The sequence below is a fragment of the Lepidochelys olivacea genome (genome assembly GCF_965140295.1).
Source record: "Lepidochelys olivacea isolate rLepOli2 genome assembly, chromosome: 14".
NCBI classification, from domain to species: domain Eukaryota; kingdom Metazoa; phylum Chordata; order Testudines; family Cheloniidae; genus Lepidochelys; species Lepidochelys olivacea.
In genome coordinates this window covers 15,657,682-15,681,373 of record NC_140424.1, presented here as the reverse complement: position 1 = coordinate 15,681,373, position 23,692 = coordinate 15,657,682, and the positions used below count along the sequence as shown (strand labels likewise).

Genomic DNA, 23,692 nt, shown 5'->3' with positions numbered 1-23,692 from the left:
CATCTTTTTTACTCTAATTTACATCTAAAACAGTAAAATGTATGCTTACCAATTCTCTTGATAATTTCTTCACATTCTCTCTCAGAATTTGATTCAAACACAAGACAGTCAAAGGTACTGTGTTCGGGGGTCCCTGGTGAAACCCTGAATAAGAAAATTCCTTTCAATAGACAATAATAAGTCCAGCAATTCACAAAGGGGCTTAAAATGGTGTCCAGGTACAGGAAGTATCATAGAGTGACCTCATCTCGACAGCCGGTGCATCTGTCCCAGTTTCCTATTAAGAAACAGCAAGGCTGGTGGTCCATGTACAAGTACAGCAATGGCACACATCTATTGCACCCTGGGCTGGTAGCCCCCATTTTCTTTTATTGACTTTCTCCAAAAGAGTATACATGCTTTCTAACTCTAACTTACTTGAGAGTGGTTTAAGACTATGCATGAAAATGTAATTGATAAATTCATGATCCCAAACACCGGACTAGGTTTAGCCCACACTCAACTCTTACCCAACACAGAAGGCAAAAAGACGGTTGCTGTCCAACCGGCGACCCACACAGGAGATCTCTGGATAGGGGTACTGGAACAGAACCTATGGTGTAAAAGTCAAGAGAAAGATTTGGTTAGCAACAAAGCTGACAGTTCAGGGTTCAATCTCTGGGGCCTGCCGTTTGTTCACTGAATTAGTCTGGCGTTAAATAAATTGCTGCAAAGGGAAATTCTTTTCCATGTAGAATGAAGTCAGAGCTGCTCCTGCCATGCATAAGAGACACAAAATAGTTTCACATTCTGACACTGCTGTGTACACACAAAGCTCAGTGCACTTTCTACAAGCTAAAAACATGCAAAAGCAGAACCATGCTAATGAAAGTGAGAGGACACAAATCGGGATATTTAAACATCACTAATGTGCTGTGTTAGAGGGCTTTCACTTCACCCTCCCGCTTCCCTGGTTCTTGTCACGCTGACAGCAAGCAGCAAAAGACCAGAAGTCCTAAGTGCAGACAATGCGATGTTTATTAGGGTTAGTTTCCAAGCAAGCATATTCCAAAGCCCTTCACACCAGTCGGGCTTATTTCTATATGCCGATAGAGTCTGTTCTCCAGTGTTACGTTCCCATCTCTGACGCCGTAGAGAGTTTACCCTGTGGCCTCCTTCCCAGCTCTGACGCCGCAGAGCCCTGCTTCGGTCCCTATTCCCCGCCTTAGCAAGCATGATTCCAATTTCCCTTCCCCCCCACTTCCTGTTTGACCCCAGTTTAGAGAGTAATATTCTCAGTTTACTTTACCTTAACCAATCATTTTACTGAAATTTAACCAATCCTAACATATTGTAACATAATTCTCTAACCAATTATATCCCACTACCCTAATTAACTTATACCTAGCAAAATTAATTATATAGCAGACAAACAATTAGAGAACCAGACAGATTAACAATAGAAAAGTGGAGGCCAAAAAGATAAAACTACAGAAATGAGGGTTTCACAACCACAACCATCGATAAGTGAGTTCTTGCCAGACAGGATGCTATCAAACTAAGTTTTCTTTAACCATCTTAAGATCAGTTTCTTTATCTGGTGGTGATGCGATCGTCTTCCTAACAGCCCAATACCACCTTATTTCAGTGTGACTGGTTTGGAATGCGAGGGTGTGACCGGTCGCTTCCCAGCTTATGGCTGCCTCTGCTGCTTAGCCAAAGGCCTTGGCCTAAGAACAAGGCCTCAGACTATCCTAGTGAGAGAAGGCCCACACACAGGCGGACTGTGATTTTCATTCTTTGTTTTTAAACCCCTGTAACTAACAAAGTGATAAAAATACACCTAAGTTCTTAAAGTATAGGCTTTACAGGCAGGCCTGAATATCTATATTCTAACATGCCAGACTGTTTCAACTAAACTTGAAGACATCCCTTTCTCACCTTGGAAGAGGTTTTCTCTTGTATGAAGACTTCAGTTTCTTTCACGTCAAATAAAACTTCCTGAATAAATAAACAAAACCAACTTTTAAGATTTATTTTAGAGAAAGATAATAGCAAGAGAGCGCTTAACCAGGAGTGATGTAAATCATACAGAAGCTCAGGTTTTCAGAAAGCCTTCTGCTGGTGGCAAAATCCACAGATCACAACAGCTGGTTGGTGCAGCAAATTTACTTTTCAGCTCTTCAGACTTTGGTTCAAATTCAGTGTGGTCATGAGTGAAAATAACCCCGGTGATAATCTCCGTCTAACCTCTGGTGGTGATTTGGCAGGATCACAAAATTGCCACATAATTTAGTTCAGGAAGAATAAAGGATGGGAACCAGCAGAGGATATTTCAGGTCAAGACAGGCAGAGCTGTGTGCGGAGGAGGAGTTATGCAATACTCAGTTTGTGTTCTCCCCTACTGAACTCACAGGACCTTATTCACTGTTGCCCTCCATCTTGTGCAGTCCTTTATACCGGTGCATAGTGGGCATCAATCACGGCCATTCTAGTATGGTAGTGTTTTCAACCTACTTCACAAACATCTACGCAAGGTTCAGGACAATGGTAAATCAGGCCCAGAAATGTAGATAACTGATTGAGGATTTAAATGATCAGATTCCCTATTTTAAATGTTTTCTGTTCTTCTGGTTGCAAAGATCCTTCTATATATTAAATCCCTACTGGCGGTTTGTTGAATATACTGCCCAGCTGGTTGAATCTGGAACCAGAGTGAGCGAACAGCACTGGCAGAGATAGGACCTTCCTACATTTATCTTACTGAGGTGTGGTAACAACATCACAATCTGAGCTCCGTCAACTTAAATGCCAACATTAATCTGCCAGTACTCATAGTACACAAACACCAAGCTTGAATGACTGAAGTGTAATTGTAAACCCAGCTGGGGCTGATTCTAATTTAGACTATGTCCCTCTCCTTTTGCCAGCCACATCCTCCCACACACCCGCTCCGAACCTAGACCCGTCTGTTCTGTGTCAGCTCAGCCAACTTAACCGTAGAGTTACTCTTCAGCATTTCTACAGCACCACAAGGTGGACACCGCACTTTACAACTGATCAGTATGCCAGACAAACAACAAAAATCCCTCCTTGTGGAGTTTATACACAAAAGGCAGGAATGGATCCAGTACAAGAATATTACAAGTGTGCTGAAGAGGGAAAACAATGCCTGGTCTGTGCCTTTATTTTGCTTCTTTGTGAGGTCTAAAGAAGGCCTGACATTTTGTTAAAGGAAAAGGGGTTCTACTTGTTTAGTCAGCTTAAATCTGATTGGAAATTACCAGTCTTGTCTTCCCAGGATTTGCTGGTGAACTTGGAGGTGTATATTATGCCTATTCAGTGAGTATGCTACTACTCAGCTGGCAAGAGAGTGGCAGAGCTGGGCTCTTAAATTATAACTCTGAAGGGTAGAGCACATATCTTTTTTCCCCTGAGCACTGAGCCTTTTTGCATTCGGTACTATGTCATCGTGAGCAGTACTAGCCAGCCTCTTCAACTCAATCCATTTCACCCAGGGCTTAGGTCTCAGGCTCTCTTCCTACTACAATAATGTGCACCACACTTGCACAATATATAGGTATCCCAGATACTTGTTGCTTGTGCACGTAGGCTGCGTGATGCATGTATTCAAAATACAGAGCTATGGCTCTCAAGCGCTCTGTGTTGCGTAAGGAAAAGGAAATACATTCTCACCAACCCATTTTGTTTTGACTCATGCAATAGACACAGATTTGCTGAGCTCCAAACACTACGTTTCAGACTCTTATGAATACTCAAGCCATGTGGTTCTCTCACTAGGTTTGACAACCTAAGCAATGCAGGTAGTATTCCCCTCCCTCCCAACACACTAGCTCAGGGGTGGCCAACCTGAGCCTGAGGAGCCAGAATTTACCGATGTACATTGCCAAAGAGCCACAGTAATACAGCAGCAGCCCCTCATAAGCTCCCCCCCCACCCCACACCTCTGGCAGCCCCTCCCTCTCCCTCCCCGCACCTCCTGATCAGCTGTTTCATGGCAAGCAGGAGGCTCTGGGGGGAGGAGCGAGGGCAGTGCAGGCTCAGGGGAGGGGGCAAGAAGGGGTGGAGTGGGGGCAGGGCCTGTGGCAGAGCCAGGGGTTGAGCAGCGAGCACCCCCCGGCTCATTGGAAAGTTGGCGCCCGTAGCTCCAGCCCCGGAGTCGGTGCCTGTACCAGGAGCCGCACGTTAACTCGTGAAGAGCCGTGTGGCTCCGGAGCCAAAGGCGAGCCACCCCTGCACTAGCTCTTCTCTCCTCTGCGTGTACACTCGCACCACAACATACTTCGCTTCGTAGCTAATGCCAGCATCGCCACTCATGCATGAAGGTGGAAGACTTTCTCCTAGGGTATGGCAGGAACCACGTCACTTGTAGAAGCCACGGGCAGGAGGAAAGCCAATCCTCACTATATTAGTGTTACGGCTGAGTCTGCACTTCCATTCCACGCCCTGTTTTCACTCTAACGTTTGATCAGAGCGACCCATTTGTTTGCAATGCTTAAAGCAGGGTAGGAGAAGGAGTTTTCTTTAGAATCTGGAGAGTGCAGGAAGTGTTTATGCTACAAATCAAAAAGCCACTGTGGCTTAGAGGTTTCTCCAGTGCCTAATGCTTTTTTTAGTCCACCAGTTCTTGGCAGGGATGAAAATTTCAAAACCACTGAACTTCACAGAAGTCTGAAGCTCTTTAGTTCCTGTGAATGGGGAAGTTTTAAATTGAGAGGGCATTTTCCAGAGAAAAATTAAATCACAATCTCAGGCCCCAATTCAGGAAAGCCCTGAAGCAGCACATACTTAAATTCTAGCGACTTTAATGGGATTTAAAACCCATGGATAAGCGATTTTGTGAACAGGGGTTAACCCTTATGGACCACAGCCACAGACAGGCTAGACAAGTCAGTTGCATTATCCTGTATAGTGGAATGACCACTCTGGGCCTTTAAAATTTGCATCTGAACACCAGAGACTAGACAGGTCTGGTTTGCTACCGTAGAGGAATGAGACGGGGGGAACCCGGTTGAACAGGGGTGAAGAGAATCGGAAGAGGAGACCCTTGGCTTGTCAGAGAGATGAAGAGTTGGGGGTCAGCAGGGAGGCAGAGGAGTTCCCAGGCAGTGAAGAACCCCTGTCCTATTCTTCAATTCCCCATCCTTCTACTCTGAGGGCCCCAGGCAGGAGGTCCCAGGGAGCAGAGAACCCCTGCCCGGTCATACACACCCTCACTGCTAAGGACCCAGGGAGGATTTTTTGGAAATTAAAAAGTAAGAAAATTCCCAAACAAAGAAATCAGACTAGAGGAAGGTCTCAATGGTCTCAAGTTGCAGTGGGGGCTAATGGTCTCAAGTTGCAGTGGGGGAGGTTTAGATTGGATATTAGGAAAAACTTTTTCACTATGAGGGTGGTGAAACACTGGAATGCGTTACCTAGGGAGGTGGTAGAATCTCCTTCCTTAGAGGTTTTTAAGGTCAGGCTTGACAAAGCCCTGGCTGGGATGATTTAACTGGGAATTGGTCCTGCTTCGAGCAGGGGGTTGGACTAGATGACCTTCTGGGGTCCCTTCCAACCCTGATATTCTATGATTCTATGAAGGGGTGAGAGTGCCAGGGACGTTGTGCTTATTAAACAAATAACCCCCCAAACCCTTAGAAACCGAAGAAATTCAGCGTTAAGATTAAACCAAAAAGAAACGCAAAGAGCTGAGAAGTCTAGAACAGCACCGGCACCCCAAACAACCCCATCTCTGCCCTGGAGCGATGCCAGCTGCCAGTCTATCCTTCCTGCGAGGTCACAGCGAGTAACTCACCCGTGGGCACAGGTGCTGCTCTAACACCGTGGGTATCCCTTCGTCCAGCACCTCTTTGCCACCGTACTGAAAACAGATTGGGGCAGGCGGTGGGGGGGAAACAAAATGATGTTAAATGAAAGTCAGTGGAAACAAGACCGCGCCCCCCGCCCCACACACACTCACTCCAGTCCATCAGAATCACAACGGTACCTTTCCTACATTGGTCTGGCCCAGGTACCGCAGGTTGTACAGAAGCCTGGGGAGGAAGAAACAGAATTAGGACAGGGAGTCCATGCAGAGCTCCTCTAAGGTGTCTTGCTATGGCACAACTTAAAGCAAGCACTAAACCCACTCACCCCCAGAGCAGAATGATGCTGGCTGCTTCACGGCTGAGATTCTAGATGAGTCACAATACTGGTACCAACCTTAAGGATCTCCACAACCCCTGGGCATGGGGCATACGTTTCAGCGCAAAATAGCAGCATCCAACACGCACTGGGCAGCTGAGGACTGCTCTGGAGCACACGCTGCGGTGGAAACGCTGCCCAGCCCCACATATGTAACAGAGACCTCTACTCCCTTCCCCATCCCGGCCTGACTTCATTTCCCAACCTCAGGGCTAACCCAATGCTGGGCACGTGGGATCATGTCACCCCTAACGAAGTGTGTTCCTCAGTTCCAGCCGGCCCTACCTGCCCCCTTGCAGGCACCGCTCCTCCTTCTCCTCTTTGTGTGTGTGCTCCTGTTGGAGCTGGAAGCTGGGGACCTTCTCCCTTAGCACTTTCAGGTAGGGCAGCAGCGGCTTGTACATCCCTCCGTCGTGCCACTTCCACCGGATCATGCGGAAGCTCAGAGGCTTGCCCTTCAGCTTCTGCAGCACAGTCCCTGCCTGACGGAGAGGAGAGAGCCAGGGCATGCATTGAGGGCGGGGGGCTTGGATCATCCCATGCCAATCCCTCCGTGCTTTCTGTGGTGTAGCGGTGTGGACTCTCAACAGCTGTTAACAATGGAACAACCTGGCTCGCCCTGCGATCGGGCCACAAGCTGCCAACACATCGTTCCTCCCCTTCCTGCTCACCAAGATCAGGGAAATTGTTCTGTATCCATCCCACGGCCAGACATCTCCCTCCCCCGCACACACACACACACACACACACACACCAGTGAGGCTTTCACTTCAGACAGGATCCCAGAAGAGGGGGCAGCACATCAGCCCCTGAAGGCAGGAGTTCGTCTGACCCCATGTGCTTCCCCACACCTGTCCGTTGCGTGCATTTCTCAGGGAAAAGCCACTGATCTCGTCAATGACATCTCCAGCCAGCACCACCTCGTCCACCTCTGCCTGGCTCTCGGGAAGCACCTCGATGACAAAGATCCGACCGTCCAAGTACCTGAGGGCACAGCCAGGACACAGAGTTCAGCCGGAAGCACCGGATGAAAACATCCCAAGTGGCTGAGGAGGCAGGATCCCTCGGGCCAGAGGAAGAACTAACGTGGCTCTACATTCCTTGGCCCAAACAGGAGGTGGGTCCAGCCAGTTACAGCCCTTTTGCTCACTGGAGGACAGGGCAGCTGCTAGCAGAGTCCATTGGCATTTGGGGTGCAAGCCTACCATTCCAGTCATCCTTCCCTTTGCTCTGGGGCAAGTGCCCTGCCTTTGGAGCACTTTCAACCTGAGTCAGGCTAGCATCTAATCAGGGATGCGGCCCAGACCACGGCCATTGGAGAGAGTCCAGAGAAGAGCAACAAAAATGATTAAAGGTCTAGAAAACATGACCTATGAGGGAAGATTGAAAAAACTGGGTTTGTTTAGTCTGGAGAAGAGAAGACAGAAGGGACAGGATAAGAGTTTTCAAGTATGTAAAAGGTTATTACAAGGAAGAGGAAGAAAAATTGTTCTTAACCTCTGAGGACAGGACAAGAAACAATGGGCTTAAATTGCAGCAAGGGAGGTTTAGGTCAGACATTAGGAAAAACTTCCTAACTGTCAGGGTGGTTTAGCACTGGAATAAATTGCCCTGGGAGGTTGTGGAATCTCCATCATTGGAGATTTTTAAGAGCAGGTTAGACAAACACCTGCCAGGGATGGTCTAGATAATTAGTCCTGCCCTGAGTGCAGGGGACTGGACTAGATGACCTCTCGAGGGCCCTTCCAATTCTATGATAAGTCCATAGATCCCAGCAACACTTACTGCAATGCAGATGTGAGGCTGCCGAGCAGCAGGGGAAGGGAGGAGGAAAGCTGGTCTCTTACCTGAGCACCATCCCCAGTTCTCTGCAGGGTACAGTCTCATAGGTCATGCACACCTACAATGCAGCATCTGTCAGTACAGCCTCCAGCAACGGCTCCAGGTAGCACAAGAATTCCCTCTCCAGCCCCTTTCCGCCTTGGCAAGGAGGGGGGCATTTTGCCCCCCATTAGTGTTTGCTCCATTTACATTTGGGGGAACTGCTCGGAGAGATGCCAGCCTGAGACCTCTGGAGTCTGAGGTCATCCATTTATCCACAGAAGAAGTGCAGCAGCAGTGAGCGTTCCCGCTTAGAGCCCCACCCTGGGTCTCCAGCCCAACCTTGAGCACCACCGCCATGTCTTTCCAGAGTCTGCTAAATGCCCGCCTAAGGTGCTCAGCCAAAGTTTGTTCAGTCCCCAGCCTCTCTGCTGAAACTGCCAACAAGAGCGGTGACTATGGTGGTGCTTTTTGAGACAGACTCCAGCCTGCTAGACACTGGACGGAGGCCAGAGCCGGCCACCCACCCCACACTTCTTAGGTTGCCATGTTGTAATGGCCTTTGGTCAGTGGAGACAATGGAGCCATGGGTTCCATGTCCCATTACTAACCCCTGGAGCCGTCTCCTTCTGGGAAGGCAGCTTTCTGACCTCACCGACACACGGTCATTAACTGCGGGTCTCTAACCTGGGATTTAGGCAGGGCCAAGGCAGACTGTAGAAGGATTAGTCTGCAGGACACACACAAACCCTGTATTCCCCCCAGAGAAACACTTCCCATCCTGCCACGTTAATTAAAGGGACACAGGCAACCTGAAATGCAGTCCATTCAGCTGTAAGACTTTTAGGGGCAGGCACCCTGGGTGAAATCCTGGACCCATGAAAGTCAATGGGAGTTTTGCATTTGGCTTTGGTGCAACCTGGATTCCATCCCAGGTCTTTGTATTTCTAGGATTTTGAAAATCCAGTGGAAAGGAGGAAGGGGATAATTTTTAAAGAAATTGAAACTTTCCTGAAGGTTTGAAACCTCCTAGCACAAGAAAGCCAGAAAAATGAAACTGAGTGAAACTGACCACCCTATTTTCATTGTGTAAACCCAGAGACATGCAAGATGTCTAAGAGCAGTAATAATAGTGGAAAGGAACTTAGATTTTCTAAAATTTCCCCCAATTTTAGATACCTGCGATGTTAGTAACGTAGCCCCAGTCCTGTAAACACTGACTTACCTGCTTCACCTTACTAACAGGAGTAGTCCCAGGGACTCAAGGGACTAAAGTGAATCAGGGGAGTAAGTGTTTGCTGGTTCAGGACCTATGTTAAGGAACCACATAATGGGCTAGATCTTCAGGCCATGTAAACAGATGGCACTCCACTAACTTCAGTGGAGCTGTGCTGATTTGCACCATCTAGCCCAATGATTTTTAACCTGAAGTCTAACAAGGTTCTGTGTTTATGATCCAGGTATTCAGCAAGGGGCTACCCAGCAGATGGAAGGAAGAAGAATAAAATCTTGGATCCTACATCAGAGGGTGAAGCGGAGTCTTACCGGCAGCAGCCAACTTTCATCCAAGAAACTGGAATTCTGCAGACAAAGCACAGCAGAGCAACTGGTGTCAAGTATGAAGAGGAAGACTTCTGCACATAGAGTTATGTTAGACACACAAAGCTGCTGCCCAGACCAGTTTATTACCGTACCTGCAGATCCAGGGAGAAATTCATCTCTGACACCACCAGCATCAGTGAGAGGAACGGCTCTGCAAGAGGGGGGACCAAGAGCCAACATTACTGCCAGACTCCTCACCAGCTGCACATGGGCTTATCCCCACATCCCAGGGACACTGCAGAGGTCCAGATCAGAAGAGAAGAGATTTTCCAAGTAAGTAGCAGACAATGGAGGACATGGCCCCCAGTTTGGACAACAGGGAGTTTTAGATCCTCAGGGTCATACTGTATTAATAACAATACTTGCCCAACCGTACATACCAACAATATTTTGCACTTCTCCAGTGCCTTATATCCAAGGATCTCAAAGCTCTTTACAAACCTCAATGGATTAAACCTCATGGCAGCCTGTGAAACAGGGATTATTATCCCCATTTTAGAGAAGGGAAAACAAAAAGGCAAAAGTGACTTGGTCACGGGGCCCAACCAGACTGAGTCCATTGCAGGATCATGGTTAAGTTCACACAACACGGCTGTGAGAGCCAGGAAAAGACCCCAGCTCTCTTCAGGTCTGCACTGTAGGAGCTGCATGCTATGTTCCGCAGTCACAGAACTCTGACCAAAACCACACAGCAAACAAACTAACCTCATGGCATGAAACAGAATTCGAACTCAGCTACAGAAAAACAGCTGACCAAGAAGCACTGTGGACAGGGAAAGGGATGGCTCCATGAGTACACTGGCCTGTGGACACAGAGGGATTGGCCAGATGGTTAGCAGGGCTTTTAGATCTTCACTTCTGGAATGTTGGTTTTTCATCCCCTACCTGCTTTGCTACTGGCCAGGGCCAGGATTCTAAGGCCTTGTTAATGCCAGTCTTTTTTTGCTTTGTTTTTGCAAGAACGTCCCATCAGAGCCTTGTCTATAACAGTCCCCTCTGCATCGCTACCACTGGTGGAACTGCACTAGTGGGACACTTGTGCAAAATACCCTCAAAACCTAGTCCAGACACCCATCTGGAGTACAAATGCAATACACGTGGGCCTCAATTCAAAGCCCATTGAAGTCAATGAGCATCCTTCCCTTGACTTCAAAAGGCTCTGAATCATAGAAACCACCACTAACCAGGTAACTTCTTCCACTTCTGTCTTTTAATCTCCAGTCTGTCTCCAACATTAATCGTGCAATTATATTGATGGGTTTGTGTGACTTAGACTTCAACTAGAAGTCCAAAGTTATTTAAAAGCCATCTAGGGACTGTTTTACCCCCAGTTATTTATCATAATCAAAAGAAAAGGCTTTCTCCCTGTCCCAGTAATCTTGGGAGAATAGTTGCTGATGGAGTCGCACAGCATTCCAGCCTTTTATAATAGCTGGAAAAGTGTTCCAGTTCAGACGTCCTCACCTGGGACCAGCAGGGTTTAGGCTGCTAAAAGTTACGGACAAGACATCAGACTTTTGCAGTTTACTTAAAGAAACACTCCAGTTACATATCATCCTATTTAACTTTCCCATCTCAGATCCCTACCACCACCTTGCGATTGATTCAAACGGAATGATAAACGTCTCCCCAGCACGGAGATTGCTGACTTAGATTTTACCACTTCCTTCTGCTTAGACAATAAAACCGACGTTCGCTTTCCTCACTGTTCCAGCACCGAGCTGTGACATCTGGGCTGCAAATGCTGCAGGGGGAGGTTTAGATCCAAAGAAGAACTGTTTTATTGGCTTAAAAAAAAAACAAAAACACAACCACCCCTGGTGTTACTTCTATTCATTTGAGGTTTGGTAAAACTTAAAATAAAAACACCCTCCCAAGACAAAGTTTTGGGTCTGACTAAAAGGAGGCTGATTTTTCCCCCTGTATTACAGTAACGCTTAGAGATCTCAGCGCATTGTATTGTCTTCACCCTAGTTTAGTTTGCAGCTAAATAGACAAGGGTAGAAAAAAGGCGGTATTAGGATCCATATTATACAGATGGGAAACTGAGGAACAGAGCGATCATGTGTCTTGCCCAAGGTCATAAAAGAATTCTGTGGCAGAGCCACGAATTTAACCCAGCTCTCGGAGTCCCAGCCCATCCTTCTTTTCTGTCCCTGTTAGGGAACAGAGTTTTCTTAAAACCATTCATTACCAAAGGTTATTTCTTAGTGATGAAGGTCAAATTCATCCCCTGGTGTAAACTCTGCTGAGTAACACCAGGGATTAATTTCATCCTGACTGCAAAATAATAATCTCATTTCATCCCTTGAAATGGTTCCATCACAGTGTCCTTACTCAGATTAAATTCCTAAGGAGCTGAATGAATAAAAAGTGCAGGATGGAAGCTATAGCAAATCCAGGAATTATAAACAAACTGGAGGTTTTCCATCATACAACATTGCATACCCTGGCTTTGCTTCATCTTTGCTTCATAAATATTTTTAGTCCTGCATCTCAACCAATTTGTGTGAGATTTTTTTTTTAAGTGACATTACTGAATTTTGGAGGAAGTCTCAACCTTACCCATGAAATCTTCATTTCCCAGCACTGAGATCAGAGGATCGTAACACTGAAATTAAAAAATTTAAAACAAACACACACACACAGATACATACATAATTTAGTTGTATGCCATGAACTGAACATGGCCACAAAACCATCTAAAATTTTACACTGTAAATTGCAACCATGGCACAAATAGAAATGAATGACCCCAAATTTGTTCTGGAAGGTGGTTTTAGCTTGGCACCCAGAAGTCTGGATGTTTATTTGAATCCTCTGGAGCCTGTCAACCTGGCCTAGAGAACTCAGGGGAGATTTAAGATTCTTCCTATTTTTGGCCAGGCTGGAATTATAAAATACAGAGGGTCAAGCAAAAAAATAAATAAAAAATATAATATCTTTCTCCCTAGGCCCAAGATTTGGGTCCGTTCTTAGTTTATCCAAAACGGGCTCCCTGCTGCCCCTCATCATAAAGATATTTCATGGTGAAAGCTCTTCCTACCTCCAGCAGTGTTGGATTCCGAGCCAGCTGTTGAATGGCAGTAGCTAGTAACTTCTGATTTAAAGCTAGGCGCAGGAAGTACCGCCCTCGTCCCTGCGCTGTCAGCACCTTCTCACAGGAACTGGCTTTCTCTATCATGATTGACAAGGGGGTCACCCTATAAAGAAGGAATATGAAGAGGTGCCAGGGAATATTCACAGCATGGGCAGGCGATGTCCCATTCCCAGGCTCTGGTTGTCTGCCAAAAGGGGTCTTGGTCACTCACTTGTAATGGGGTTCTCTTCCAGGAGCAAGTCCTTGTGCCAGTTTCTGTAATGGCACCTGTCACAGTTCAAGGCAACTGCACCTGTATTCCCTGTCTGGGGTCCAGCAATGGCACCCACTCTCAGGTTTCCCGCTCCCCTGGCCATCACCTCTCTTGGGTGGAGACACGTGTCTCACTCCTGTCTGACCAGGGTATTTCCAAGTTGCACTGATCAATACTGTGAATTGACCCACAAAGTCAGTCTGCCTGAACAGGTCTGTGTTTCCTTTCCCTCAGGAGACAGCATACAGTGCAATTGCTCAGTTATAAATTACCACACATTTCTCCCTAGGCGAGCCTACTGTGTCCTTAAGGTACAAGTGCTACCTTAAGAGAACACATCTTAAAAAACAATAAAAGAACCTCCACGCATGCTAGTAAGCTTACCAGAGACCACCCCAACCCTAACAGGGGCTCTGGCAGGAACAGTTCTTTAAAACCCCACCCAAGGGGTTTCAAGTTCATCACAGTTTCAGCTCGGAACAAGCAACCAGTCTTATGGGGCCTCAGTAGACCCAGTACGTCCAACCCCTCCCCAAGAATTAGGGCTCTTCAGGGGTTCTGTCCATTGGCTGGATCAGGAAGAAGGCCCTGAGCCAGTTTAAAACCAGGCTATTTATGCAAAAATCCTTTCTTTGTGTGTTGAGCTCCGGAGAATCCAGTTTTAACTAGTATACGTGCACCTGTCCAAGGGGGGGCGGCTGCAAAAGGAGGACTTGCATTAACATCACCCCCCTCCTCCTAGAGTAGTTCCACAATAACACATACTCCGCCCCATTTTTTCATGCAACGGACCCAAAGGATTGTCCAGGATGTTGTCATCCAAAGGCCACTCACCCGCTGCAGGTATCCTGCTGAGGAAGCTGCTCTAACCAGTGCCAATAATCTCGTCTCTTGAAGCCCAGCACCGGCTCTGAAGGAGAGAGAAGAGGAGCTCCTTTAGGAAGGCCCTCTGACAGGTAACCAGGAGAGCATTTCCCTTGGAGATTCTGCAAAGGCAGCTGCCCCTATTCTTTCCACACAGAGCCACCCCCAACCAACACACACAACTCCCCAGGGAGTTCTAGGCCTCCGTGGTTCCTGGGCTCTGCTCGTCCTTTACTAACAAGCAACACATGCACCAGTCTGTGCCGCCCCCTCTCTTGGGCCCGCACCAGCCCCTGCAGCGTGCATGGAGTAGAAGTGGCCACTCACGTTTAATTCCTTTTCGAAGGATCATTTCCAGGATCTCGCAGAAGGGGGCTAGGTGCGGGGAGGCATCAGTGCACAGGCTGCTCCCCTCCTTGATGGCGAGGATGCATGCTGTGAGAAAGTGGGAGGGAAGCAGAACGCTGAGGGCACCTGTTCACATCATCCTCTAGTGGGACTGGTCTTGATGAGCTGGTATTTTTAACCAGAGCTAGAGCAACAGCTTGTGAAATAACTCTGCAGTCAGTCTGTTACCATCAGGTTGTGCATGTGGCAGGAAGGTCCATGAACAGACCAAGTTCAATTTGCTCAGCCCCCAGAGATAGAAGATCAATGTCAAACACCAGGAGGAAAGCAAACTCACTCCTTGCTTCAGGCCTGGCTCATGAGAGGTAACTTGGTCTAGGGAAAGAGCACAGGGCTGAGCGTCAGGACTGCCGGAGTTCTAATGCCAGCTCTACTAACGGACCACTCTGAGACTTTGAGCAAGTCACAACCCCTGGGGCACAATTTCCCTACTGATACAAGGAGGGGGCTATCATCACTTCACCACCCTGGTGAGAGATAGGGAGGATTAGACAGTATCTATAAAGCACACTGATGAGGTGAAGCATTCACACATAGTCTTTCCTTTGTAGACGCACAAAAGGCCCAAGACTGAAATGTGTCAAGCAGCCTCAACTCTCCTTGATGGCCAATGGTGTTTGGGAGCGCTTGATGCCTGGCAGAACTGGGTACAAAAGCCAGCACCCCCTTCCCACAAGGAAGGTGGGCATTTCAGCAGCTTGGTTGGAAATTGCAGTTGTCCCCTTTCGATCAGCTCACTCACAGCTGATGGTCAGCCCTGTCACCATCTGGAGAAGTGGAGCACAACATACAAAAGAAAAAATGGCTTAGAACTTGTGCCAGGGAATAGGGGAAGCTCTGATCGCTGCCCGAGGCAGGACACAGCTGCCCTGCTGAAAATCAGTTTTACTTTCTTTTCTCTATTGGGTTCCTGCCACATTACTACCCTGTTTCTCTAAAGCCAGCAGCACTCTCCTACTTCCTAGTGCATCGCTAGAAACCAGCTGGAGCCTGACAGCTAGTCTCACTTTTTGACCACAGCCTACACTTCTGCCATACTAAGAGCTTCGTCTCCTTACAAATACTGCACAGCAGCAGGAGCGATCTCCCAAGTTGAGACAGAAGCATCTCCTTCCTGCTGCTGTAACTCCTGTCTGCCTCGAGTCATTCTTCACTGTCAGTTCCTCAGGCCAGTTTTCAAACTGGTTCTGTGAAGCACCAGGTGCATGACTGGTGGTGTATAAATAATAACGAGCTAACCAACAGGGGCAGCAAACCAGGGAGTTTGAGAGGGAGTCGTAATATCATCCCTATGTTTAGCAATGCCAGCGCTGCTCCTGTCTCTTCTACTGCATCCAGACAGGGAACCTAAACACAGAGGCCTCTACCCAGATCCTGATGTGGATTAGTAGGGACTGTGGCCTGCATTTCCCACTCACAGAAAGTCAGGTGGGGAGACTGTCCAGTATGAAAGGTGTCTGCTGGCGAAACCTCTCAGGAAACAGGTAGGAGAGCTACAGCAGGAGGTGGCTAGGCCGAGGCACATCCATGCCCACGAGGAATTCATTGAGTGTATTCATATGGAGACCGCCAAGGCTGAGGAAGCTGTCCAGCTAGAGAGGACTGCTGTCATGCCTAGGTGAAGTGGATAAGGCTCTGTCGCAGGAAAGACACTGGCAGCTGGTTACTTCTGGCAGCAGGCCGTGCTCCACCCCTGTTCCCAACCCACCCACCAGAGTGATGGAGAACCATTATGCTGCCCTGGCAACAAGCAGTGAGGACTCGCCTCCAAAGGTGGAGGAGGAGAAGCTTTGTACCCCCAAGGCTGGAGGGATCGCAGCCACTACTCCCAGGAGGAAATGTAGGATAGTGGTGGTTGGTGATTCCCTTCGGAGGACGACAGAGGCACCCATCTGTTGGCCTGACATGGCATCCCAGGAGGTACGTTGCCCATATCCGAGGCATTATGGAGGGACTGTCGAGGATCATCCGGCCTCTAACTACTACCCCATGCCGGCATTAATGATACTGTGAGCAGATCAGAAGTGACTGCAGGGTTCTGGGAGTGAGGGTCAAGGAGTTGGGGGTGCAGGTGGTAGTCTCTTCGATCCTTCCAGTCAAGAGTAGGGGCCCAGGCAGAGACAGATGCATCTTGGAGGTGAATGCTTGGCTGTGCAGATGATGTTGCCAGGAGGGCTTCAATTTCCTTCACCACAGAACTCTGTTCTGGGAAGAAAGACTGCTGAGTGGAGAGGGCATCTACCTATCAAAGAAGGGGATGTGTATCTTTGGATACAGACTGGCTAATCTAGAAAGGAGGGCTTTAAACTGGGTTCAATGGGGGTAGGAGACAAAAGCCCACAAGTAAGTTAAAAAAAAATGGAGACTGATCAAAATCGGGGGGGGACGGGACCATGGGCCATTATAGCAGGGACAAGGGAGAGACAAGAGGAAACAATAGAGGGGAATCAGAGGTTTCAGAGTAACAGCCGTGTTAGTCTGTATTCGCAAAAAGAAAAGGAGTACTTGTGGCACCTTAGAGACTAACCAATTTATTTGAGCATAAAATTGGTATCTTAGATGTCTGTATACTAATGCGAGAAGTATGGGGAACAAACAGGAAGAACTAGAAATGCCAGTGAATAAACACAATTATGACATAGTTGGCATCACAGACCTGGTGGGAGAATAATACACATGACTGGAATATTGTACAGAAGGGTACACCTTGCTCAGGAAGGACAGGCAGGGGGGAAAAAAAGAGAGGAGGCGTTGCCTTATGTATCAAAAATGTATACATTTGGACTGAGGTTGAGATAGAAATAGGAGACAGACTTGTTGAAAGTCTCTAGGTAGGGATAAAAGGGGTAAAACACAAGGGTGATGTCACTGTAGGGGTCTACTAGACCACCTAACTAGGAAGAAGAGGTGGAGGTGGCTTTTTTTAAATAACAGACAAAACCATCCAAAGCAGGACTGGCTGGTCAGGGGGAACTTCAACTACCCAGACATCAATTGGAAAAATAATATAGCACAGCACAGATTACCCAACAAGTTCTTGGAATGCATTGGAGACAATTTTTTTACTTCAGAAGATGGAGAAAGCAACTAGGGGAGAGGCTGTTCTAGGGTAAATAGGGAGGAACTAGTTAAGAATTTGAAAGTGGAAGGCAGCCTGGAAGGCAGCCTGTGATCATGACATGACAGAGTTCATGATTTTAAGGAATAGTAAGAGGGAAAACAGCACAATAAAGACAATAGATTTCAAGAAGGCAGACTTTAGCAAACGCAGGGAGTCGGTCGGTAAGATCTCATGGGAAGCAAGTCTAAGAGGGAAAACAGTTCAAGAAAGTTGGCAGTTTTTCAAAGAGATGTTATTAAGGGCAAAAGAGCAAATTATCCCCCTGCGTAGGAAAGGCAGGAAGTATGGCAAAAGACCACTCTGGTTTAACCAGGAGATCTTCAATGAGCTGAAACTCAGAAAAGAGTATCTTACAAAAAGTAGAAACTAGATCAAATTACAGGCAAGCAACACAAGCATGTAGGGACAAAATTAGAAAGGCCAAGGCACAAAAAAGATTAAACTAGCTAAAGACACAAAGGGTAACAAGAAAACATTCTACAGATACATTAGAAACAAGAGGAAGACCAAGGACAGGGTAGGCCTGTTAGTCAATGAGAGAGGAAAGACAATAACAGAAAATGGGAAGTTGGCAGAAGTGCTAAGTGACTTTTTTGTTTCAATTTTCACCAAAAAGTTTAGTAGAAATTGGAGGTCTAACATAGTGAACTCCGATGAAAATGAGGTAGGATCTGAGACTAAAATAGGGAAAGAACAAGTTAGGAAGGACTTAGACAAATTAGACGTCTTCAAGTCGCCAGGGCCTGATGAAATACATCCTAGAATATTCAAGGAGCTGACTGAAGAGATATCTGAGCCACTAGCGATTATCTTCAAAAACTCATGGAAGATGGGAGAGATTCCAGAGGACTAGAAAAAGGAAAATATAGTGCCTGTCTATAAAAAGGGAAATAAGGACAACCCTGGGAATTACAGACCACTCAGCTTAACTTCAGTACTTGGAAAGATAATGGAGCAAATAATCAAGAAAAGGAGTACTTGTGGCACCTTAGAGACTAACCAATTTATTTGAGCATGAGCTTTCGTGAGCTACAGCTCACTTCATCGGATGCATACCGTGGAAACTGCAGAAGACATTATATACACACAGAGACCAAGAAACAATACCTCCTCCCACCCCACTGTCCTGCTGGTAATAGCTTATCTAAAGTGATCGTCAAGTTGGGCCATTTCCAGCACAAATCCAGGTTTTCTCACCCTCCGCCCCCCCCCACACAAACTCACTCTCCTGCTGGTAATAGCCCATCCAAAGTGACCACTCTCTTCACAATGTGTATGATAATCAAGGTGGACCATTTCCTGCATAAATCCAGGTTCTCTCACTCCCTCACCCCCCTCCAAAAACCACACACACAAACTCACTCTCCTGCTGGTAATAGCTTATCCAAAGTGATCACTCTCCCTACAATGTGCATGATAATCAAGGTGGGCCATTTCCAGCACAAATTCAGGCTCTCTCACACACACACCCCCGCCCGGGGAACACACATACACACACTCACTCTCCTGCTGGCAATCGCTCATCCAAACTGACCACTCTCCAAGTTTAAATCCAAGCCTGGAACCCCGACCTGGGATATTCTATCTACTACCCAAGATCCATAAACCTGGAAATCCTGGGCGCCCCATCATCTCAGGCATTGGCACCCTGACAGCAGGATTGTCTGGCTATGTAGACTCCCTCCTCAGGCCCTACGCTACCAGCACTTCCAGCTACCTTCGAGACACCACTGACTTCCTGAGGAAACTTCAATCCATCAGTGATCTTCCTGATAACACCATCCTGGCCACTATGGATGTAGAAGCCCTCTACACCAACATTCCACACAAAGATGGACTACAAGCCGTCAAGAACACTATCCCCGATAATGTCATGGCTAACCTGGTGGCTGAACTTTGTGACTTTGTCCTTACCCATAACTATTTTACATTTGGGGACAATGTATACCTTCAGATCAGCGGCACTGCTATGGGTACCCGCATGGCCCCACAGTATGCCAACATTTTTATGGCTGATTTAGAACAACGCTTCCTCAGCTCTTGTCCCGTAAAGCCCCTACTCTGCTTGCGCTATATTGATGACATCTTCATCATCTGGACCCATGGAAAAGAAGTCCTTGAGGAATTCCACCATGATTTCAACAATTTCCATCCCACCATCAACCTCAGCCTGCTCCAGTCCACACAAGAGATCCACTTCCTGGACACTACAGTGCTAATAAACAATGGTCACATAAACACCACCCTATACCAGAAACCTACTGACCGCTATTCCTACCTACATGCCTCCAGCTTTCACCCTGACCACACCACACGATCCATCGTCTACAGCCAAGCTCTGCGATACAACCGCATTTGCTCCAACCCCTCAGACAGAGACAAACACCTACAAGATCTCTGTCAAGCTTTCTTACAACTACAATACCCACCTGCGGAAGTGAAGAAACAGATTGACAGAGCCAGAAGCGTTCCCAGAAGTCACCTACTACAGGACAGGCCTAACAAAGAAAATAACAGAACACCACTAGCCGTCACCTTCAGCCCCCAACTAAAACCCCTCCAACGCATTATTAAGGATCTACAACCTATCCTGAAGGATGACCCAACACTCTCACAAATCTTGGGAGACAGGCCAGTCCTTGCCTACAGACAGCCCCGCAACCTGAAGCAAATACTCACCAACAACCACATACCACACAACAGAACCACTAACCCAGGAACCTATCCTTGCAACAAAGCCCGTTGCCAACTGTGCCCACATATCTATTCAGGGGACACCATCACAGGGCCTAATAACATCAGCCACACTATCAGAGGCTCGTTCACCTGCACATCCACCAATGTGATATATGCCATCATGTGCCAGCAATGCCCCTCTGCCATTTACATTGGTCAAACTGGACAGTCTCTACGTAAAAGAATAAATGGACACAAATCAGATGTCAAGAATTATAACATTCATAAACCAGTCGGAGAACACTTCAATCTCTCTGGTCACGCAATCACAGACATGAAGGTCGCTATCTTACAACAAAAAAACTTCAAATCCAGACTCCAGTGAGAAACTGCTGAATTGGAATTCATTTGCAAATTGGATACTATTAATTTAGGCTTAAATAGAGACTGGGAGTGGCTAAGTCATTATGCAAGGTAGCCTATTTCCCCTTGTTTTTTCCTACCCTTCCTCCCCCCCCCCCCCCAGACGTTCTGGTTAAACTTGGATTTAAACTTGGAGAGTGGTCAGTTTGGATGAGCTATTGCCAGCAGGAGAGTGAGTTTGTGTGTGTGTGTGTGTGTGTGTTCCCCGGGGGGGGGGGGAAGCCTGGATTTGTGCTGGAAATGGCCCACCTTGATTACCATGCACATTGTAGGGAGAGTGGTCACTTTGGATAAGCTATTACCAGCAGGAGAGTGAGTTTGTGTGTGTGGTTTTTGGAGGGGGGTGAGGGAGTGAGAGAACCTGGATTTATGCAGGAAATGGCCCACCTTGATTATCATACACATTGTGAAGAGAGTGGTCACTTTGGATGGGCTATTACCAGCAGGAGAGTGAGTTTGTGGGGGGGGGGGGGGGGCGGAGGGTGAGAAAACCTGGATTTGTGCTGGAAATGGCCCAACTTGACGATCACTTTAGATAAGCTATTACCAGCAGGACAGTGGGGTGGGAGGAGGTATTGTTTCATGGTCTCTGTGTGTATATAATGTCTTCTGCAGTTTCCACGGTATGCATCCGATGAAGTGAGCTGTAGCTCACGAAAGCTCATGCTCAAATAAATTGGTTAGTCTCTAAGGTGCCACAAGTACTCCTTTTCTTTTTGCGAATACAGACTAACATGGCTGTTACTCTGAAACCTAACAAATAATCAAGCAATCAATTTGCAAACACTTAGAAGATAATAAGGTGATAAGTAACAGTCAGCATGGATTTGTCAAGAACAGATAGAGAAAACTATTAGGTTGGTTTGACACTGACAGGGTAACAAGCCTTGTGGATGGGGGAGAAGTGATAGATGTGATATATCTTGAGTTTAGTAAGGCTTTTGATATGGTCTTGCATGACCTTCTCACAAACAAAACTAGGGAAATACAACCTAGATGGAGCTCCTGTAAGTGGGTGCATAACTGGTTGGAAAACTGTTCCCAGAGAGTAGTTATCAGAAGGCTAAGATTTAGTCATGGATATTTTTAATAAAAGTCATGGACAGGTCATGGGCAATAAACAAAAATTCACTGCCCAGTGACCTGCCCATGACTCGTACTATATACCCCTGACTAAATCTGGGGGCTCCGGGGGCGCAGTTGCTGCTCTGGAGAGGGGGCTCTGGGGCACCCACTCGTACCGGAGGATGGGGGCTCTGGTGAGGGGCTGCCTGGGACCGTCACCGCTGCTGGTCAGAGATGGATCTGCTGGCCCAAAACCCCGCTGCTGCTGGCAGAGTGGCAGCCCGGGACCCCTGCTGCCAGTGTGGGGGGCAGCCAGGGACCACCACCAGTGCTGCGGGGGGGCGGTACAGCTGGCCCCAGGACTCAGTCGCACCTGCCAGCTGCAGAAGTCATGGAGGTCCCGGAAAGTCACAGAATCTGTGACTTCAGTGACCTCTGTGACAGACTCGCAGCCTCAGTTATCGGTGGTTCACAGTCAAGCTGGAAGGGCATACTGAGTGGAGTCCCACAGGGGTTGGTCCTGGGCCCAGGTTCTGTTCAATATCTTCATTAATGATTTAGATAATGGCATAGAGTAGACTTATAAAATTTGTGGACAATACCAAGCTGGGTTGCAAGTGCTTTGGAGGATCGGATTAAAATTCAAAATGATCTGGACAAAGAGTCTGAAGTAAAAAGGATGACATTCAATAAGGACAAATGCACAGCACTCCACTTAGGAAGGAACACTCAACTGCACACATACAAAATGGGAAATGACTGCCTAGGAAGCAGTACTGCGGAAAGGGATGTGAGAGGGTCAGAGTGGATCACAAGCTAAATGAGTCAACGGTGTAACATTGTTGCAAAAAAGGCAAACATCATTCTGGGATGTATTCGCAGGAGTGTTGTAAGCAAGACACAAGAATTAATTCTTCTGCTCTACTCCGTGCTGATAAGGCCTCAGCTGGAGTATTGTGTCTAGTTCTGGGCACCACATTTCAGCAAAGATGTCGCCAAATTGGAGAAAGTCCAGAGAAGAGCAACAAAAATGCTGAAAGGTCTAGAAAAAATGACTTATGAGGAAAGATTGAAAAAATTGGCTTTGTTTAGTCTGGCGAAGAGAATACTGAGAGGGGACACGATAACAGTTTTCAAGTACATAAAGGGTTGTTACAAGGAGGAGGGAGAAAAATTGTTCTCATTAACCTCCGAGGACAGGACAAGAAGCAATGGGCTTAAATTGCAGCAAGGGAGGTTTAGGTTGGACATTAGAGAAAACTTCCTAACTGTCAGGGTAGTTAAGCACTGGAACAAACTGTGGAATCTCCATAATTGGAGGTTTTTGAGAACAGGTTAGACAAACACCTGCCAGGGATGGTCTAGTTATCACATAGTTCTGCCTTGAGTGCAGGGGACTGGACTAGAGGACCTCAAGATCCCTTCCAGGCCTACTCTTCTATGATTCTAAGAATCCTCCTCCCAACCTCTTTGACTCCTTCTGAACAGGCATCTGGAGACACTCCCAATTGCCCAAGAAAGGGAAGTGACTCACAGTGAGAAACCATCTCAGAGTTAAACTCTCTGAAACCAATTCACCTGCTAATATCAGCATACAATAGACTGCTTCTGTAAATATTGATTCATCTTCTCTGGGCTGTGTGCTCTGCCCTTCAGTCTCACAGGTCTGAGCCCTAGACAGAAATTTGCAACGCAGCTTTCACTTCATTAGGTGTCCAGGATGCACATTAAAGTAGTGAATCCAGGGTTCTCTCTTGCAACCCACCCCCAAAATAAAGGAAAGTGTGGGGGGACCAGTCACCAGAAGAATGTATGTCCCCAAAAGGGATAAAGGTGTAAGAGATAGCAAAGATAGTACCAAAAATACACAAGTGAAGGGTTGGCTGGTTTCCAGGGAAGGGAACAGCTGGATGTAAAGGAAAAATGCATGGTGGGGTCACCATCCTTTGAAGGAGAAATTAGTCTCTACTTGGAAAGGATGACAACCCAGAAGAAAAGTGGCTGTGGGTTATTACAGCCTGCCTGAAGGAGGAGACTGGACTTTCCTTTAGCAGGCTGTTGATTCCATGGCAGATTCTGCACAGGTGTTTCAGCAGCATTTGCTCAGCTTTGCAGGTGGCAGCTCAAACCCCATGAACACAAATGAGTCTAAGGCCCTTGCAGATACACAGAG

At 47.2% G+C, this 23,692-nt stretch overlaps 1 protein-coding gene across 8 annotated transcripts in view; it reads right to left on the bottom strand.

Annotated features, from left to right (window-relative positions):
- Window positions 1-23,692, bottom strand: part of LOC311530519 (uncharacterized protein) — a 41,960-nt gene that overhangs the window by 11,555 nt on the left and 6,713 nt on the right. For 5 of the 8 annotated variants that reach the window (XM_084647225.1, XM_084647218.1, XM_084647219.1 and 2 more), the window contains exons 2-15: window positions 14,154-14,261; window positions 13,797-13,872; window positions 12,656-12,812; window positions 12,175-12,220; window positions 9,702-9,760; window positions 9,553-9,588; window positions 8,034-8,086; window positions 7,038-7,170; window positions 6,472-6,668; window positions 5,990-6,035; window positions 5,798-5,863; window positions 1,921-1,980; window positions 510-592; window positions 50-144 (exon numbers count right to left, since the gene is read on the bottom strand). In XM_084647225.1, the coding sequence (XP_084503351.1) occupies window positions 50-144; window positions 510-592; window positions 1,921-1,980; window positions 5,798-5,863; window positions 5,990-6,035; window positions 6,472-6,668; window positions 7,038-7,170; window positions 8,034-8,086; window positions 9,553-9,588; window positions 9,702-9,760; window positions 12,175-12,220; window positions 12,656-12,812; window positions 13,797-13,872; window positions 14,154-14,178 (1,132 nt within the window). In that variant the 5' untranslated portion in view covers window positions 14,179-14,261. Of the gene's footprint in view, window positions 1-49; window positions 145-509; window positions 593-1,920; window positions 1,981-5,797; window positions 5,864-5,989; window positions 6,036-6,471; window positions 6,669-7,037; window positions 7,171-8,033; window positions 8,087-9,552; window positions 9,589-9,701; window positions 9,761-12,174; window positions 12,221-12,655; window positions 12,813-13,796; window positions 13,873-14,153; window positions 15,002-15,652; window positions 16,695-23,692 lie in introns of those variants that run through there. The other 3 variants (XM_084647222.1, XM_084647223.1, XM_084647224.1) reach the window with 3 other exon arrangements.